General features: G+C 34.1%; 1 protein-coding gene across 2 annotated transcripts in view; it reads right to left on the bottom strand.

Moving 5' to 3' along the window:
- Positions 1 to 356: 356 nt before the first annotated feature.
- CENPK (centromere protein K) overlaps positions 357 to 18,909 on the bottom strand; it is a 40,091-nt gene continuing 21,538 nt past the window's right edge. For both annotated transcript variants that reach the window (XM_046671071.1, XM_046671072.1), the window contains exons 7-11: positions 11,367 to 11,449; positions 11,170 to 11,268; positions 10,696 to 10,822; positions 4,992 to 5,045; positions 357 to 2,566 (exon numbers count right to left, since the gene is read on the bottom strand). In XM_046671071.1, the coding sequence (XP_046527027.1) occupies positions 2,408 to 2,566; positions 4,992 to 5,045; positions 10,696 to 10,822; positions 11,170 to 11,268; positions 11,367 to 11,449 (522 nt within the window). In that variant the 3' untranslated portion in view covers positions 357 to 2,407. The remainder of the gene's footprint in view (positions 2,567 to 4,991; positions 5,046 to 10,695; positions 10,823 to 11,169; positions 11,269 to 11,366; positions 11,450 to 18,909) is intronic.

The following is an 18,909-nucleotide window of genomic DNA, read 5'->3' as shown; positions in this document are numbered from 1 at the left end:
TCTGAATGCCATAAAAAGGGATATTCAATCCACACAAGGTAGAAGACAAAGAACAAATGAAGAAAAATATTAAAAATAAGGTAATAGTATGCAATTTTTCACTTTACTAATTGATGCTTCTGAGTCCACATGTCATAAAAGGTTAACAATAAAGTATTGGGATGCTGCATTTAGCAAGTGGTAGCATATTGACAGACCCACAAAAACTTTAGAAAAAATACAGTCTATCAGGAGGCATCATAAGCATAAAGATTACATATTTTTAATGTTTTGATTAGAAAATACCAAAAGGGCAACAGGACATCTCATTCACCATTCTTATTTCAGTTATTATTATTAATCACTTACTAGTAAATATCAGAAAATAAAGTGAGGTAAGATATTGTATAGAATTGAAAAATATAATTCTTGGTAAAAGCAAAAAGAATTAAACTAAAAGTTAGCTAAATGAACAACAAAGTAAACTATGGAAAATAAGGGAGTCAAAAATGTTAATATAGATGTACAACCATATAAAATACAGAATAAGACTCAAGAAGGTCATATTCAACTGGGTTGAATTTTGAACCAAATAGAGATTTAATTTCTCCCAAATCGATCCATGCATACATATCAACCAATCACAAAGTTAAATATATTTTGTGGTAGACCAAAACAAATTTTTGTTTCTAAGTTAGGCTAACATCACCATCTGGTGTGGGAAAGCTAGAATGTGGTATTACTTTCAGATATTTTGCATTATCATATTTAAGACCTGGTGAAATAAAAACAAATTCTAAGTTTTAATAGATTTCAGCGATTTTCTTAAATCAATGAAGAGTGAAAATACATACAGGTCTTCAGAACCTGAAACATTTTCTCCAACATGCTCAAAACCACAAAAAGCTTTAAGGGCTGTAAGCTTAGATGGAGTACAAATCAAGACTAATTCCACTATAATTTACTTTGTTTATGATTTAGATCAAAAGTAGGCAAATAATCTTGTTATGTAAGAAGCCTGGGTTAATGAATTAAAGTAGGATGCAATCATCATAGTTTTCTTTAGAGCCTTATACAAGACACTGTAGTAAAATGATCCTAACCAGCAGATTCTTCAGTAAAATGCAAAATGAATACTTGCCAAATAAATCATCAAGTTGTTTTTTGCTTTTATTTATTTCTTTCTGTAATTCGCAACACAGGGAAGTCCCCGACAACAGCTCTGCCTGATCTGTAGAATTACCATCAGACTTATACTGCCAGAACCATTTCTCCCTTCTCCAGTAACTTCAAGGAATAAAAGTTGCTCATTCTTTGACTCCCAACTAGAGTATTCTAGGAAGGTACTTTATATGTCATCTTCCCATAAAAGAACTTACATTCACTAAAATATAACAGTATTTGTATTTCCTATAGAAGGGACAAAGTATACTTGGAATATTATTTGCTTACTTTAAAAAAGATGAAGTATTTAAGCAAGAAACTTGAATGATATATACTAAAAAGCATTTTCAAATGTAAAAGTACACACTAAGTCCTCTTAAAAAACTAATGATACTAAATTGGTTTGGAATTCTCTACTGTAGCTTGTATGTAAGCCTGAATAAGTCCTATAATATTTTCATTTATCTACCTACAAAAAGCCTATTTAACTTATTAAAATATCATGCCACATCACCAAAACAGCTAGAGATTTTTAGATGACAGAATTTTATTTACAGAAAAGTCACAGTGGATAAACAAAATTTTATGAACACAATTTTGTTAGTAATGATTAACAAAGTCAAGAGTGGGTTAATATATAATATCACTTGTTATATAATATACATTAAAATATAGTTTTCATGCTATCTTTATCCATTAGTTTTTTATATTCCAATTTTTAGCAAATCTAGAAATAAGACAGTATACATGGAACAAATTTACTAAACACTTTTAAATTACACTTCCTTCTACATCAGATACTAAGTCAATTTTAAAGCCATCTGCAAATTAAAGGGCTTTCCATTATAATTCCTAAATTTAAAGGAGGTGAAGCATCAACTACAACTCAAAATGCAAAATGGAAACTGTCATAAATTTTAAAAGGAAAATATTACATTAGTAATATCATAAATTAGCAAAGAATTTTCCAAAGAATATTGCAAAAGTAAGATACATTAAATGTTTTATAATGATTAAGTCTAGAATATTTTTTACTTGCATTCTTGTCCATCTAGTTTAAAACACCAAAGCACTTCCTGAATGTGAAAGGACCATTTTTAAATGAATAGGAGATGACAGCATGTGTCATTTTAAGGATAAAAGAAAGATGGACTATGTGCTTTGATTTGCAAATAATATTCTTTATCCAAGTAATCCTCAATGTTTCCATTATCCTTGAATGACAAAATTCTTTCGAGTACTGTGTGAAAAAGAGACCATCCTTTTACTGATGGTAGGCTTCTAATCTTATTCGGGTTGGATCTTCTGGATGTCTCAAGGCAATTCCATTACGCAGGAGCAGCTCAATATATGGTGGCCAAAAAGAATCACTAATTTTGACATATGGATCATGTGGAACATCAAATAATCTATTTAAAAGAATCTAGGAAAAAATAGCATTCAAAATATACCTTACTTGGGAAAAAATTGATACAACTATAATAAGACATTAATAATGTTTTTCACCAAAGAAGGAACGTTCCCTCTTTTAATAATGGAAAACATTTTCTAAAAACTTTTTAAAAGGCATTTACAGTTCTCCCACTTCTCAGGATTAATAATTTCCTTAGATTAGATGTTTGGTTATAATTATTTCTTAAAAATAAAAATAAGAAACAAACAAATTTAATACTCAACAAAATATGCACAAAGTTCAAAAAACAGTTAGTATGCGTGTATTAATATTTGAGGGAAAAAGGAATCACCAACCCAATCCCCCAAAAAAGACACCTAGTCTTCTGATAAATCTTCAAAACAATATTTCTATCATCATCATTTCCTTCAACTTCATCTGGAATATCTCTGATTTCTTCACTAAGGATGTTGAGGAGTTACAATCACAAATTATAAAGTTTTGAGCATTTGTAGTAAATTATATAATCTAACATTTCCTAAACTGCTTTCAATGGAATTGGTCTCCCTAAGGATGTTCTTAGTTTTGAAAAACAGAGTTTCTATGGTCAAATAAGCTGGGGGAAAGAATGCTAACGTGCACTGAGAATCCTGTCTTTCCCAAATCCATTGGCATTGGGAAAGTTTTGTCAAGAAACACATATTTACAATTCTTTGAACACTTACGTCCTATCAAACATACTCAAAAATGCTAAATATCTATTACTCTGCCTCCTCCGCTACCACACAGCACCTTCACAAATTAAAAATCAGAACTCAGAAGGGTTAAGAATTTCCCCAAGGGGCACGTAATAAGCGGCAGATCATGGATTACACTCCATATCTCTGAATTGCCAGGCCAAAGCTTCAATTAAAAGATATAATTTTAAGGAATGAAGAAAAGAAAAAGCATAATTTATACAAAATAAAGTATCATAGAAATAAAATTAAACTATGAAGCTCTCATTTCAATCACGTTTCATAATAATATCAATATCTCAATACTTGAAATGAAATTTTTACCTACCATTAACTTAGCTATTTCAAGTACCACATCCTGGGTAAAAAAGTTTTTGCTCTCATTTATTTTAGGTATGATAATTAAAAAATTAAATATTATTCCTACTTTAAAGCAACTGCTTATTTTAATACAATTTCAGATCTTTCTTACCTTCCATTTCTAATTTCAATTATATTAATCAAAATTCTAGTAGATCTAGAAATAATAAAATGCTAAAAGTTCAACTTCAAAATAAACACATATATTGTTTTATTTTTCACTGAATTGGAGTTTAATATTGGTTACTTTTATCATTGATAATACTAGCCTTGGAGACAAAAACGATTTCTAATTCTAAGTTTCATATGGTACCTCACAGTATACTATTCAAAAGTTACACATGTATTTCCCAGTTAAAACTTGTCAATATTTGCCACATATATGACAACTTTTATTTAAGAAAAGTTAAGTCATCCTTAAGAAGTAGTAGTTTCTTAGTTTCAGCATAACTTGGAGTAACTAGAAATATGTTAAAAGATTCTAATCACTAATCTAATCTAATCTAATCACTCATCTGTTCTAATTACTAATCTAATAAATATTTGTATTTTGCTTTTCAAAGCAATAATATTCTATATTAAGATATCCTGAGACAACAAAACTACTTAGCTGAATAAAAATAGACAATTTAGCATCTAATTCATAAAATTACAATGCCACAAGTTTTCTGAAATCACTCTTTCAATTCATCAATGATTTTTAAAAGGCACATATTGTTAAACATCCTGCTCTTCATAGACTATTTTACCTTCTTCTTCACTTAATTAGCAATGCAGTGTCTATCAAGATCTTCTAAAATATTTAATATATTTGATAACTGAAGTTCAAAAACATTTTTTTAAAAAGGTCAAAGATATTTTTTTAAAAAAGTAAATATCAAGCAGAAAAAAGTTGAAATTACCCAGTCTTTACATTGTGAAAAAGAGGCTGATGCATTTCAAGGAAAACTTTGCACAAATTTCTGCAACTTTATGAAAAGAATCGCTAACCTCACTTATGTATTTTAGATAGAATAGAGAGTTACCAACTAAAGATTCTATCAATGTAAAAGCATAGGATTTCACTGTGTAAATTCTAAATAACATCACAAAAATTTCCTTAAAGTAATAATCTTGGGAACATGAGTAAGGGTTAAGACTCTAATTTCATGTTCTTTTAAAAAATTACAATATTCTTTCTAGTACTGTATAGAAAACAGAATCTAATTTTATACTAAAGATAAATTAATATAAATATATTTAACAAAGATTGGTGTATACTTTAAGAACTAAAGCAGTTCCTTTTTAAGACTGTGTATAATTGTTCACAAATCACTAAGAGACAGCTTCAAGACAAAACAACTACACAAAACACTTACCTCTAACATTTCATGCAGTGTTATCAGCTGTGCAGTGGATTCTTGAACGTTTTTCTTTGAGAGAAATGTGAATAACAAACAATTAACATTTCAGTTCTGCAAGTGGCAGAACAGTAGGATGCATTATTTACAAAATTTAAAAAATATTTAATTGTTATGGTACAAGGTACACTAAAACCAAACATTGATAATTAGATGGTTTTAAAAGAATTCTGAAAGTAAACAACCTGCTTGTACTAAACAGTCAGGTTCATAAAAATGCAGTTGAAACAACCTTTAAGACAGTGAAATCTTTTGTAATTACTAGAAGATACAATTCAAACTACCTGTAAATATAAAATAGATAAATTATATTAAATATATTATATATACTCATATTTAAAAAACCTAATGTTTGAACTCCTCAACCAAAATATCCCAAACAAATGACATTCCAAACTGTATTTATACAGCTTCAGGACAGGAAAACTTGCTTCCCAGGGAGCCCTGTTTATCTTTGAATAGTTCTTGATGGTTCATGTTAACTCACCTCACTGGTTCTTTTTTCCTTGGAATGACAAAGAATAAATCTTATTCCAATTCCATCCAAGAGTTCCTCCAATATTTGAAGACAGCTATTATGAGCCTCAAGTCTTCTCCATGTTAATCATGATCAGTTCCTTCAATTATTCTTCATAAGCCATAGACTTGTGGCCCCTCAATATGATGGTTGATCTCTGAATGTGCTCTAATTTGTCTATTTTTTTTTTTATAATGCAGTCTCCACAATGATCTCGGTGTGATTCGAACACCAAAGATGAAAAGGAAGACTCACTTCCATACTTGTAGATGACAGAATTCTATTTATTAAGTTTAAGATTGCATTAGCTCTTGGACATCTATTTCATCTTACTGACATCTATCTGAGCATACTATCGTCTAAAATGCCAAAGTCTCTTTCATACATCTAGCTAAGTTATGTCTCCTCCATCTTTTTTTTTTTTTTTTTGGTGAGGAAGATTGGCCTTGGGCTAACATCTGTTGCCAATCTTCCTCTTTGTGTTTGAGGAAGATTGTCACTGAGCTAACATCTGTGCCAATACTCCTCTATTTTGTATGTGGGATGATGCCACAGCATAGCTTGATGAGCAGTGTGTAGGTCTGCACCCGGGGTTCTGAACCCACAAACCCTGGGCCATGGAAGCAGAACAAGCAAACTAAACCACTAGGCCACCAGGACAACCCTGTCACCTTCATTCTTTAATGTTTTAAATCCAAGAAAGATATTCTATGTACCTTCACTAAATATCATCCTATTTCATTTGGCCTAGTTCCTAGCCTGCTAAAAAATATAGTCCTAATTCTGTCATCCAATATATTTACTATCTAGCCTTCTTAATTTCATATCATTTGCAAATTTTGACAATCATATCTTATACCTCTTTATCCAAATTACTGTTAAAAATGTTCAATAGGTGGCCACCCTGTGGCCAAGGGGTTGAGTTTGCACACTCCACTTCAGCAGCCCAGGGTTTCGCTGGTTCAGATCCTGGGCACAAACCTAGCACCACTCATCAAGCCATGCTGAGGCAGTCTCCCATATAGCAGAGCTAGAAGGACCTACAACTAGAATATACAACTATATACTGGGGGATCTTTGGGGAGAAGAAGAAAAAAAGAAGATTAGCAACAGATGTTCGCTCAGGTGCCAATCTTAAAAAAAAAAGAAAACGTGTTCAATAGGACAAGGCTCTAACGATAACTGGTAGAAATCTCCTTCCAAAATAATACTAATCCTAATCAGCAGCTTTTGAGTTCAGACATTCTACTAATTGCAAAGTCACCTGTTATAGTCACAGAACTTTGCTGAAACTGGTCAAAGATTACCATGAAGTTCTTATAAAGTCTTAAAGAAATACAAATATATTAGAGAAATAGTAAAATAACCCTGACAAAAATAAACGTGATTTCTGGGCTGGCCTGGCAGCGTAGTGGTTGGGTTTGTGCACTCTGCTTCAGCTGCCTGGGGTTTGTGGGTTTGGATCCCAGGCATGGACCTCCACCACTCATCAAGCCATGCCGTGGTAGCAACCCACATACAAAATAGAAGAAGACTGCCACAGATGTTAGCTCAGAGACAATCTTCCTCAAGCAAAAAGAGGACAATTGGCAACAGATGTTAGCTCAGGGCCAATCTTCCTCATAAACACACAAAAAAAATGTGATTCCTGAGTAAAGATAGTACAGCTGGATCTCAAAATATCCTGACCTCTACTATCTTACTAAGTGGAAGAGTAGTAAAATGCAGCATATGATTTACCAGTGATGAAAGAAAACTCAATTATAAAATTGACAAATAAGCAGCAGCAAGGCACAGATTAAAATTAAAGGTTTGAGACAATCAAAGAAAATGCAGAAGAAAAATATAATGAAAGCAAGTAAAGAAAAAAAGTTTCAACATAAGGATATGATAAACAATGTAAGATACATAAAATAAAATGTCCGTAAAATGAAATGCGACCTAAATCTGCCCCTGGAAATAATATATCTTCAAAGCAAAACTGATACTGAATGATCAACATCATGATATATCCCTGTTACATTTCTGAAGTTCAAAGATAAAGAACTCCTCAGGCCTACAGTCAGAGGCAGCCAGACATCTACGGGCTGGGTCAGACTTCTCCACAGCACAATCCATCTCAGAAGAATGGAGCAATCCCTACCAAGCCTTGAGATTTTAAAAAAATGTGCCAAAGATATCCTTTGAGTATAAAGGCAAATAAAGTATTTTCAGTATTCAAGAATTCAAGTATTTTGAATTCAAGAATTCAAAAAATAAGACACCCAGGAATTCTTCTTCAATAAATTACTTGTCAAAGAAACCCATCAAATCAAATGATGGATTAAACTTGAGAACTCAAAAATGAATAGTACAAGATGACAAGCATTGAATCCAATACAATGTAGAATAAAGACTAAACATATACACGAATGATGGTATCAGGATAGAATATAAATAAGGGTATAGGAGGGAGAATGTTAATTTCCTCACCTTTCATAGCAGGAAGTCTATTAATACTACTCAAAATTAAAAGATGAAATTAAGCAAACTATTATAATCTTTAATAATGTTTTTCATAATTTGTTTTCTTTACATTAGGGATCTCTCCAGAACTAAAATCACTTGAAGCAAAGAAATATTTATCTCAGTTCAACAATTCATCCTCACTTATTTTTCTTCTATCAAATTTAAGTAAAATTACATATAATACTTATTTTATATTAGCTTGTACAAAACTACATTGATCCACCCATCCATTCATGTTTCTATACATATATGTATTCAGGAAGGTGTTTCATATGACATTCATCTAATAATAATGATCCGGTAGAGGGATTTTGGTTGTTTCTTTCTCCTTTGTACACATCTTTGAATAATAAAGTCCAGTGTTATGAACTGAACTGTGCCTCACAAAATTCATATGTTGAAGTCCTAATCCATAATGTGACAATATTTAGAGATAGAGCCTTCAAAGAGGTAATTAAGGTTAAATACAGTCATGAGGGTGGGACCCTAATGCAATTGAACTGGTGTCCTTATAATAAGGACTTATGATAAGGACTCTACACTCACACAGAGTAAAAGCCATGTGAGGACACAGCGAGAAGGCAGCAGCCACAGAAAGGAAGAAAGGCCTCAGCAGAAACCAACCCCTAATGGCACCTTGATCTTGGACTTCTAGCCTCCAGAACTGTGAAAAAATAAATTTCTTTTGTTTAAGCCACTGAGAGTCTATGATATTTTGTTATGGCAGCTTCAGCCGAGTATACATCCAGTATTAGTGCGTGAGAGAGAAAGCAATCGATTATTTTGTAACATGTATTAATAGTTCGTATACTTCATTAAAAAAAGAGCTAGCTTAATGGCTTCCAGTGATCAATGCTTCCTTTTCAGAATGCCTCAAACTTCTGGTTCTATTGTGGAGAAACTTAATAGGTTAAAAAAATTTTTGAAAAAAAGAGAGATTAGGATCAAAAAGTCAGTCAGTGAGTTACTGTAGGAATATGATCATTAAGCATCAAGCAATCATGAACTTAATGAAATGATTAACGGCAGGCTGTCAACAATTTCAGAAATGAATAAGGGGTATAAATAACAGAGAGAATGGCTGACGTAGTCCATAATAAATGTAAAGCCTACTGAAAGTTACAAAGAAGAAAGGGAAGAATAAAAAAAACCACACATTCTAAGAAAACTTTTTCTCCTTTTCCTAATATATTCACAGTCATTCAATAAACATGAACTCAGAAAGGTACTATAATAGATATGCAAGATAGTAGAGATACAGAGATGAGTTAAACACATCAAAGAGTTCACAGTGCATGGTGGGCAAACAGGGAGTCAGACATAATGATCATCACAAAATGAGATGACAAATGCTAATAAAATAACACGTAAACTTCATTCCATGCTTCACACAAAAGACGATGTTTGATGGGCTGGCCCAGTTGCGCAGCCATTAAGTGCACACGTTTCGCTTCGGCAGCCCAGGATTCACTGGTGTGGATCCCGGGTGCAGACATGGCACTGCTTGGCAAGCCATGCTGTGGTAGGCATCCCACATATAACGTAGAGGAAGATGGGCCTGGATGTTAGCTCAGGGCCAGTCTTCCTCAGCAAAAAGAGGAGGATTGGCAGCAATTAGCTCACAGCTAATCTTCCTCAAAAAAATAAATAAATAATTTTTTTAAAAAACAGATGACGTTTCAGTTGCCTTAAGTAGGAATTTGTTATCCTCACAGATAGGAAGTGTCTTGTAAGGGAATAGAAAGTATAAGGCACAAAAAAGTGACATGTCATTGCGTATTTGCTGGAACTACAATAGCAAGACTGAATGAATTCATGCAAGCAGTGGGTAAAGAAGGTTGAAAAGGAGGCTAAAGAAACAAAGTCCAGAATATAAACTTCATCCTACAGGGAGCTATCAAAAGTTTTGTTTAAAAATGATTAAACTATATTTTTTTAGAAAGATCATTCCGGTGCCAGTTTCAATGCCTATTCCATTTCCACAAGTTCTCTATATTTAAACTATATACTTTTTTAAAAACAGGAATCAAAGTAGTTGCTCCCAATCTTCTGTCATCCAATGAAATATTTATTGCTTTTGTGGAAAAGGTTTATTCCATCATAACTACTATTAAAATAGCCAATAACTTACATGAACTAACAGATTTTAAACAACATTCTTCCAATTTTAAAAGTTACATATGTTCATCATGGAAAATTTGGAAAATAGTGAAAACAAAAGCAAATCTGACATATAATCTTTGCCTCCACACATAAGAACTGTTACATTTTTTGGTACAAATTAGACTCATACAATTAAATCATCTGTGTTTTATCCACTTAACAATAAATTGTGAGCATTTCATTAACTCCTTCAATAATATTCAATACATTATTTTTAAAATCTGCATGTTTTTCCCAATCATATGGATAAAATATAAAAAATGTATTTAATCCTATTTTATTGAACAACTAGGTTGCTTCTAATTTTTCAATAAATATTATAATGTGATGGAATATTTCTGTACATGTATCTCTGTGTGTATCTTTGAAATGCATAATAAAACATAAAAAAGTTTATCAGAAAATTTACATTTGCACCTATCTGAAACAATTTCAGATATGAATATCTACATGAATGTCTTCTCTAAAACTTACCTTTTTCTTTTTAACATTTCTATCAGGCAGAGGAAAATGGTCTTCTAGAAACTCACCCAAGGTAATCAAGAGTTTTTCCTTATATTCTTTTATATCATGCATTTTAGTTTTTAGTTCATTAAAGATTCTAATAGATTTCAAAAACAATAAGAGAAATATTTCAGTGATAAAATACATAAGAATATATAACTGATTACACATAAAGTTGATCAAAAACTTTGTTCAAACTTCATTTGTTCAAACCAAATAACTAGCTTTATGAAAGTAACACACTCTACTTAACATGTAGGGAAACTAAAGGTACAACCAGGTCAAGTTATTCATAAAAGATCATGTAACTGATAGTTGGCAAAAGGTAGAGTAAGACTCACGATTTCTGGTGTAATTTACCTTCTTTTCATCTACATATTACATGTAACATAAAAAAGAAAATATTTTCTCCTATTTTAAATAGCTAGAATACAAAATTAATACCTTGATTCAGAAACTGTCACAACCTGCTGTTTCAATTCCTTGTGTATTACATTAAGAGATTCCAGGAGCTGTTGCTGTTCTTTCAACCATTGTTGCTCCCTTTAAATATGGACAACAAAACAAACAATAGCCAAATAAAACATTAATGCCAATTCAACATATATCAATGATTAATGGTAATTATAACATAAATATACCTTTCCAGGTCTTCCTTTAACTTTTCATTCTTGGACTGAATAGTGGAGAGTACCAATTCAAGATCATGTCTCAATTTTTGGAACTAGAACAAAATAATTCAAGTTAATTCCTTAGTCTTTCATCAAATAAATAGTTGTATTTCTAAATGATAGTGAAATTTACATATTGGTCTAGGATAGATATTCAGAAGTCAACAGCAAAAAAGCCTAGCAGAAAGTCTTTGAAAGGGAAATATACAACAGGTACTAAGTTCTTTGTAACATTTCATTGTTAAATTCAAAAATATAAGAAAGTGTTTTGAGAAATGTATTTCAATTTCATATTTAAAGGCAATTTGGTAAGTTTTCATTAATCAAGTGGATTAGGTCTCTTTTCTAAGGAGACTATACAAACACAGACACAAATGAATATCACTCATTAAACAAATATTTATTGATCAGTTATTGATTACCAGGCATTGTTGAAGGAGTCAGGCACGTAAAGGTGAACAGAACAAAGAGGGCAATCCAGAGCAACAAATATATAACTTAAGTGAGTGATAAGTGATAAGTACCAAGAAGAAAAAAATACATCAAAATAAGAGTACAGAACGAAGAGCAGGGATGGTTCTTTTACGTATTATACTATGGAAAGATCTCTCTGATCTAGTTAACAGCTTAGCAACAAAGTAAGAAGGCAAGAGATAAGCCATGTCATTATCTAGCAAAAGAATGTTCCAGGCAGAGGGCCTCATAAGTACAAAGGCCCTGAGGCAGGAGTGTGGTTGAGGTATTTGAGGATCAAAGAAGACTGTGGTTATAGGAAATTACAATAAACTCTGGACTTTGTCTAGTGTCCTTTTGTTTCTAGAACACATTAGCTAGTGTTCCATTCTCCTGATGTCAAGAGTTTCCATTAGCTTTTTCTAAATCTGAATCAGTAATAAGTTAAGGATGTATATTATAAATCCTAGAGCAACCATGAAAAAATGAAAAGATGTAACTAATAAGCCAATAGTGTAAATAAAATGGGTTTATTTTTTTAAATATGCAATTAATTCAAGAAAGTGGGAAAAGAGGAAAACTGGAACAGGGAAAAGGTAGGACAAACAGGAAAGAAAAATCAAGAATGTAGATTTCAATGTGACCATACTGATATTACACTAGATATGATCTAACAATGAAATTAAACTAAAAATTCATAATAGAAAGATTTTTGGAAAATTTTCCAAATATTTGGATACTAAAAACACACTTCTTTTTTTTTTATTGAGTTAATGATAGGTTACAATCTTGTGAAATTTCAGTTGTACATTAATGTTTGTCAGTCATGTTGTAGGTGCACCACTTCACCCTTTGTGCCCACCCCCCCCACCCCACCCTTCCCCTGGTATCCACTAAACTGTTCTTGGTCCATAATTTCAAATTCCTCATATGAGTGGAGTCATACACAGATTAACCTTCTCTCGCTGGCTTATTTCACTTAACATAATTCCCTCAAGGTCCATCCATGAGATTGCAAATGGAATGTTTTTGTTCTGTTTTACAGCTGAGTAGTATTCCATTGTATATATGTACCACATCTTCTTTATCCATTCGTCTGTTGATGGACACTTAGGTTGCTTCCACGTCTTGGCTATTGTAAACAGTGCTGCAATAAACATTGGGGTGCATAGGACTTTTGGGATTGCTGACTTCAAGCTCTTTGGATAAATACCCAGTAGTGGGATGGCTGGATCGTATGCTAGTTCTATTTTTAATTTTTTGAGAAATCTCCGTACTGTTTTCCATCATGGCTGAACCAGTTTGCATTCCCACCAACAGTGTAAGAGGGTTCTTTTTTCTCCGCAACCTTTCCAACATTTGTTGCTCTTATTTTTAGATACTTTTGTCATTCTAACGGGTGTAAGGTTATATCTTAGTGTAGTTTTGATTTGCATTTCCCTGATGATCAGCGATGATGAGCATCTTTTCATGTGCCTGTTGGCCATCCGTACATCTTCTTTGCAGAAATGTCTGTTCATGTCTCCAGCCCATTTTTTGATTGGGTTGTTTGATGTTTTGTGGTTGAGTTGCGAGAGTTCTTTATATATTATGGATATTAAGCCTTTGTCAGATATATGACTTGCAAATATTTTTTTCCAGTTAGTGGGTTGTTTTTTTGTTTCAATCCTGTTTTCATTTGCCTTGAAGAAGCTCCTTAATCTGATGAAGTCCCATTTGTTTATTCTTTCTATTGTTTCCCTTCTCTGAGAAGGCATGGTGTCCGAAAAAATCCTTTTAATACTGATGTCAAAGAGTGTACTGCCTATGTTTTCTTCCAGAAGCCTTATGGTTTCAGGTCTCACCTTTAGGTCTTTAATCCATTTTGAGTTTATTTTGGTGAATGGTGAAAAAGAATGGTCAATTTTCATTCTTTCACATGTGGCTTTCCAGTTTTCCCAGCACCATTTGTTGAAAAGACTTTCTTTTCTCCATTGTATGCCCTCAGCTCCTTTGTCAAAGATAAGCTGTCCATAGATGTGTGGTTTTATTTCTGGGCTTTCAATTCTGTTCCATTGATCTGTGCACCTGTTTTTGTACCAGTACCATGCTGTTCTGATTACTGTAGCTTTGTAGTATGTTTTGAAGTCAGGGATTGTGATTCCTCCCGTTTTGTTCTTCTTTCTCAGGATTGCTTTAGAAATTCGGGGTCTTTTGTTGCCCCATATGAATTTTAGGATTCTTTGTTCTAATTCTGGTAAAGAATGTCATTGGGATTCTGATTGGGATGGCATTGAATCTGTAGATTGCTTTAGGTAGAACGGACATTTTAACTATGTTTATTCTTCCAATCCATGTACATGGAATGTCTTTCCATCACCTTATGTCATCATCCAATTCTCTCAGAAAGGCCTTGTAATTTTCATTATATAGGTCCTTCACTTCCTTAGTTAAATTTACCCCAAGGTATTTTATTCTTTTTGTTGCGATTGTGAATGGTATTGTATACTTGAGTTCTTTTTCTGTTGGTTCATTACTGGAGTATAGAAATGCTACTGATTTATGCAAATTGATTTTATACCCTGCAACTTTGCTGTAGTTGTTGATTACTTCTAACAGTTTTCCAATGGATTCTTTGGGGTTTTCTATATATAAGATCATGTCGTCTGCAAACAGCGAGAGTTTCACTTCTTCCGTCCCTATTTGGATTCCTTTTATTCCTTTTTCTTGCCTGATTGCTCTGGCCAGGACCTCCAGTACTATGTTAAATAAGAGTGGTGATACAGGGCATCCTTGTCTCGTTCCTGTTTTCAGGAGGATGGGGTTCAGTTTTTGCCCATTGAGTATGACGTTGGCTATGGGTTTGTCATATATGGCCTTTATTATGTTGAGGTAGTTTCCTTCTATGCCCATTTTGTTCAGAGTTTTTATCATAAATGGCTGTTGGATCTTGTCAAATGCATTCTCTGCATCTATTGAGATGATCATGTGGTTTTTATTCCTCAGTTTCTTGATGTGGTGTATCACGTTGTTTGATTTGCGGATGTTGAACCATCCCTGTGTCCCTGGTATGAATCTCACCTGATCCTGATGTATGATTCTTTTGATGAATTGCTGAATTCTGGTTGCCAAAATTTTGTTTAGAATTTTTGCATCTATGTTCATCAGTGATACTGGCCTGTAGTTCTCTTTTTTCGTGGTGTCCTTGCCAGGTTTTGCTATCAGCGTGATGTTGGCCTCATAGAATGTGTTAGGAAGCGTTCCATCTTCCCTAATTTTTTCGAATAGCTTGAAAAGGATAGGTATTAAATCCTCTCTGAAAGTTTGGTAGAATTCCCCAGGAAAGCCATCTGGTCCTGGGGTTTTATTCTTTGGGATGTTTTTGATTGCTGTTTCAATCTCTTTCCTTGTGACTGGTCTGTTCAAATTGTCTGCCTCTTCTTGAGTGAGCTGTGGGAGGTTGTAGGAGTACAAGAATTTATCCATTTCCTCTAGGTTATCCATTCTGCTGGCATATAGTTTTTTGTAGTATTCTCTTATAATCTGTTGTATTTCTGCAGAGTCTGTTGTTGTTTCTCCTCGCTCATTTCTGATTTTGTTTATTTGAGCTTTCTCACTTTTTTTCTTTGTAAGTCTGGCTAGTGGTTTGTCAATTTTATTTATCTTCTAAAAAAACCAGCTCTTTGTTTCATTGATCCTTTCTACTGCCTTTTTCGTTTCAATAGTATTTATTTCTGCTCTGATTTTTATTATTTCTCTCCTTCTGCTGAGTTTGGGCTTCATTTGTTCTTTTTTCTCTAGTTCAGTTAGGTGTACTTAAAGGTTGCTTATTTGGGCTTTTTCTTGTTTGTTAAGATGTGCCTGTATTGCGATGAATTTTCCTCTTAATACAGCTTTTGCTGTATCCCAAATGAGTTGGTATGGCATGCTATCATTTTCATTTGTTTCCAGGTATTTTTTTATTTCTTCTTTAATTTCTTCAATGATCCATTGCTTGTTCAGTAGTGTGTTGTTTAGTCTCCACATCTTTGTGCCTTTCTCAGCTTTTTTCTTGTAATTAATTTCTAGCCTTACAGCACTATGATCGGAGAAGATGCTTGTTATTACTTCAATTTTTTTAAATTTGTAGAGGCTTGCCTTGTTTCCCAACATACGGTCTATCCTTGAGAATGTTCCATGTGCACTTGAGAAGAATTTGTATTCACCTCTTTCAGGGTGAAGTGATCTATATATGTCTAGTAAGTCCAATTGTTTTAGTTTTTCATTTAGCTCCACTATTTCCCTGTTGATTTTCTGTCTGGATGATCTGTCAATTGATGTGAGTGGGGTGTTGAGGTCCCCTACTATTATTGTGTTGTTTTTAACATCTTCCTTTAGGTCTGTTAATAGTTGCTTTATGAATCTTGGTGCTCCTGTCTTGGGTGCATAGATATTTATAAGCATTATTTCTTCTTGATGAAGTGTCCCTTTGATCATTATATATTGTCCCTCTGTGTCTCTCTTTACCTGTCTTATTTTGAAATCCACTTGGTCTGATATAAGAATTGCAACACCAGCTTTTATTCCTTGCTATTAGCTTGAAGTATTGTCCTCCACCCCTTCACCCTGAGTCTGTGTTTGTCCTTGGGGCTGAGGTGAGTTTCCTGGAGGAAATTGTTGGATCTTGTTCTTTAATCCATTTTGCCACTCTGTGTCTTTTTATTGGAGAGTTCAATCCATTCACATTGAGAGTGATTATTGATGCATGTGGACTTAATACCGTCAATCTGTCGCACATTATCTTGTTTTCCTGCGTTTCTTTTCCTGTTTGCTTTAGACTACCCATTTAATACTGCAATTTCGTATGCTGGGTTTCTTAGATTTTTCCTTATTTATGATTTGTGACTCTGTTCTGTATTTTATTTTAGTGTCTACCTTGAAGTTTGTATTTAGAATCTCGTGTATAATATAGTCTATTCTCTGGTGGTCTCTTACTTACTCGACCAATACTGATTTAGACCCTTTGCTCTTCCCCTCCTAAATAATTATTTTCATTTTTTATTCCAACTCGTCTTATGAATTTGTAGTTAGAGTGATAAGATCGTCCTTGCTTTGGTAGTTTCCTTACCTTTACCCTAATGCTATAGTTGAATATTTGCTATTCTGTTCTGGTTCTATCCATCGGTCTCCCTAGTCTGTGGATTGTGTCCCCTTTCTCCCTCTTTTCTTTTTTCAAGTATGAGAGCCTTCTTGAGGATTTCTTGTAATGGAGGGCTTCTAGTTACAAATTCCCTTAACTTTTGTTTGTCTGGAAAAGATTTAATTTCTCCCTCATATCTGAAGGAAATTCTTGCTGGATAGAGTATTCTTGGCTGAAGATTTTTATCCTTTAAAGCTTTGAATATGTCACTCCATTCTCTCCTAGCTTGTAAGGTTTCTGTAGAGAAATCCGCTGACAGTCTGATAGGGGCTCCTTTATAGGTTATTCTCTTTGTTTTTCTTATTTCCCTGAGTATTCTTTCCTTATCCTTCCTTTTTGCCAATTTTACTACTATGTGCCTTGCAGTATGTCTTCTTACACTGACAAATCTAGGAGATCTAAAACCCTCCTCCACACACATTTCTCCGTCGATCCCTAGATTTGGGAAGTTCTCTTCAATAATTTTGTTAAGCACACTGTCTGCTCCATTTTCCTTTTCCACATTCTCAGGAATTCCTATGATCCTTATGTTCTTACTCCTCACTGAATCCATTATCTCTTGGAGATTTTCCTCATTTTTTTTTAATTCTTAGTTCTCTTTCTTCCTCTGTCTGGAGCCATTCAGCCTGTCTATCTTCAATTATGTTAATTTGCTCTTCTATGGTGTCTACACGGGCATTCAGGGAATCCGTATTCTGTTTTATCTAGTCCATTGTGTTTTTCATCTCAAGTAATTCTGTTTGATTCTTCTTTATGATTTCAATCTCTTTTGTGAAGGAACTCCAGAACTCGGCTTGTTTCTCTATCTTTCTCTCTACCTCATTGAGTTTTTTGATTATAGCTGCTCTGAACTCATTATCACTTAGTTTACCTAATTCCAAGTCCTCAGGACTTATTTCTATGTTTTTATTGTTTTCCTTCTGGTCTGGGGCTTTTATAAATTGCTGGATGGTAGAGGAGCGGTTTTTTCGCATGGTGGTAGCATTCGGTTGCAGTTACAGCCTGTCGCCACTAGATGGGGGTCGAGAGCCACGCGTTGTGAGCTCTCCGCCTTCGGGCAAGATGGCTGCGCCCACTGGCTTTGCCAGGAGGGAGGGGCTGTTACTCACACGCGCCGGTCTGTGTTCAGATCAGTTCTGTTCTCTCCGGTCTCCCGAGGCCCTTGGTTATGGGGTCCCCGCCGACAGAAGCTTTCCCCCCGTCAGCGGGTCTCCACTGAACCAGAGCAGGAGTCCTGGATGATCCCCGGTCGCACGGCCCCTCCCCCGCTCCCTCCTGACCCACGCAGCAGCCATCGCAGACTCTAGGGGAGGAAGCGATGTTCTCTCCCACCATTCCAGCGCCTCTGAGGCTGTAAGTAGGGTTTATGATCTCCGCCTTCTTGGTATTGTAGGTCTCTAACATGTTGGCATTATGTTTATTCTGTGAAATTCAGTTTTTCCAATCCTTTGTTGTATTTTGGAGGGGAGAGAATCCCGGGTCAGCTCACCCCACCATTTTGCTCCACCCCCTCACTAAAAACACACTTCTAAATAATCATTGGGTCAAAGAAGCAATCAAAAGGGAAATAAGAAATTATTATGAACTGTCTGAAAATAAAATATAATCAAAATTTCTGGGATGAAGCAAAAGCACTCAGATGAGAATTTATAGCACTAAACGCCTATTTTAGAAAAAAGAAAGCTCTCAAATTAATGTCCTCAGCTTCCACCCTAAGAAACTAGAAAAAGAGCAAATAAAACCAAACATAAACTGAAGGAAAAAATGATTAAAAACTTAAATCAGTATAATAGAAAAACAAAAAGAAAACGGGAGAATCAATGAAACACAAAGCTCATTCTTTGAGAATTTCGACAAAATTACCCAGACTAATTACAGGAGAAAAAAGGACACAAATCACCA

The sequence above is a fragment of the Equus quagga genome, chromosome 9, assembly GCF_021613505.1.
Source record: "Equus quagga isolate Etosha38 chromosome 9, UCLA_HA_Equagga_1.0, whole genome shotgun sequence".
Taxonomy (NCBI): domain Eukaryota; kingdom Metazoa; phylum Chordata; class Mammalia; order Perissodactyla; family Equidae; genus Equus; species Equus quagga.
This window is presented reverse-complemented; position numbering and strand designations above follow the sequence as displayed.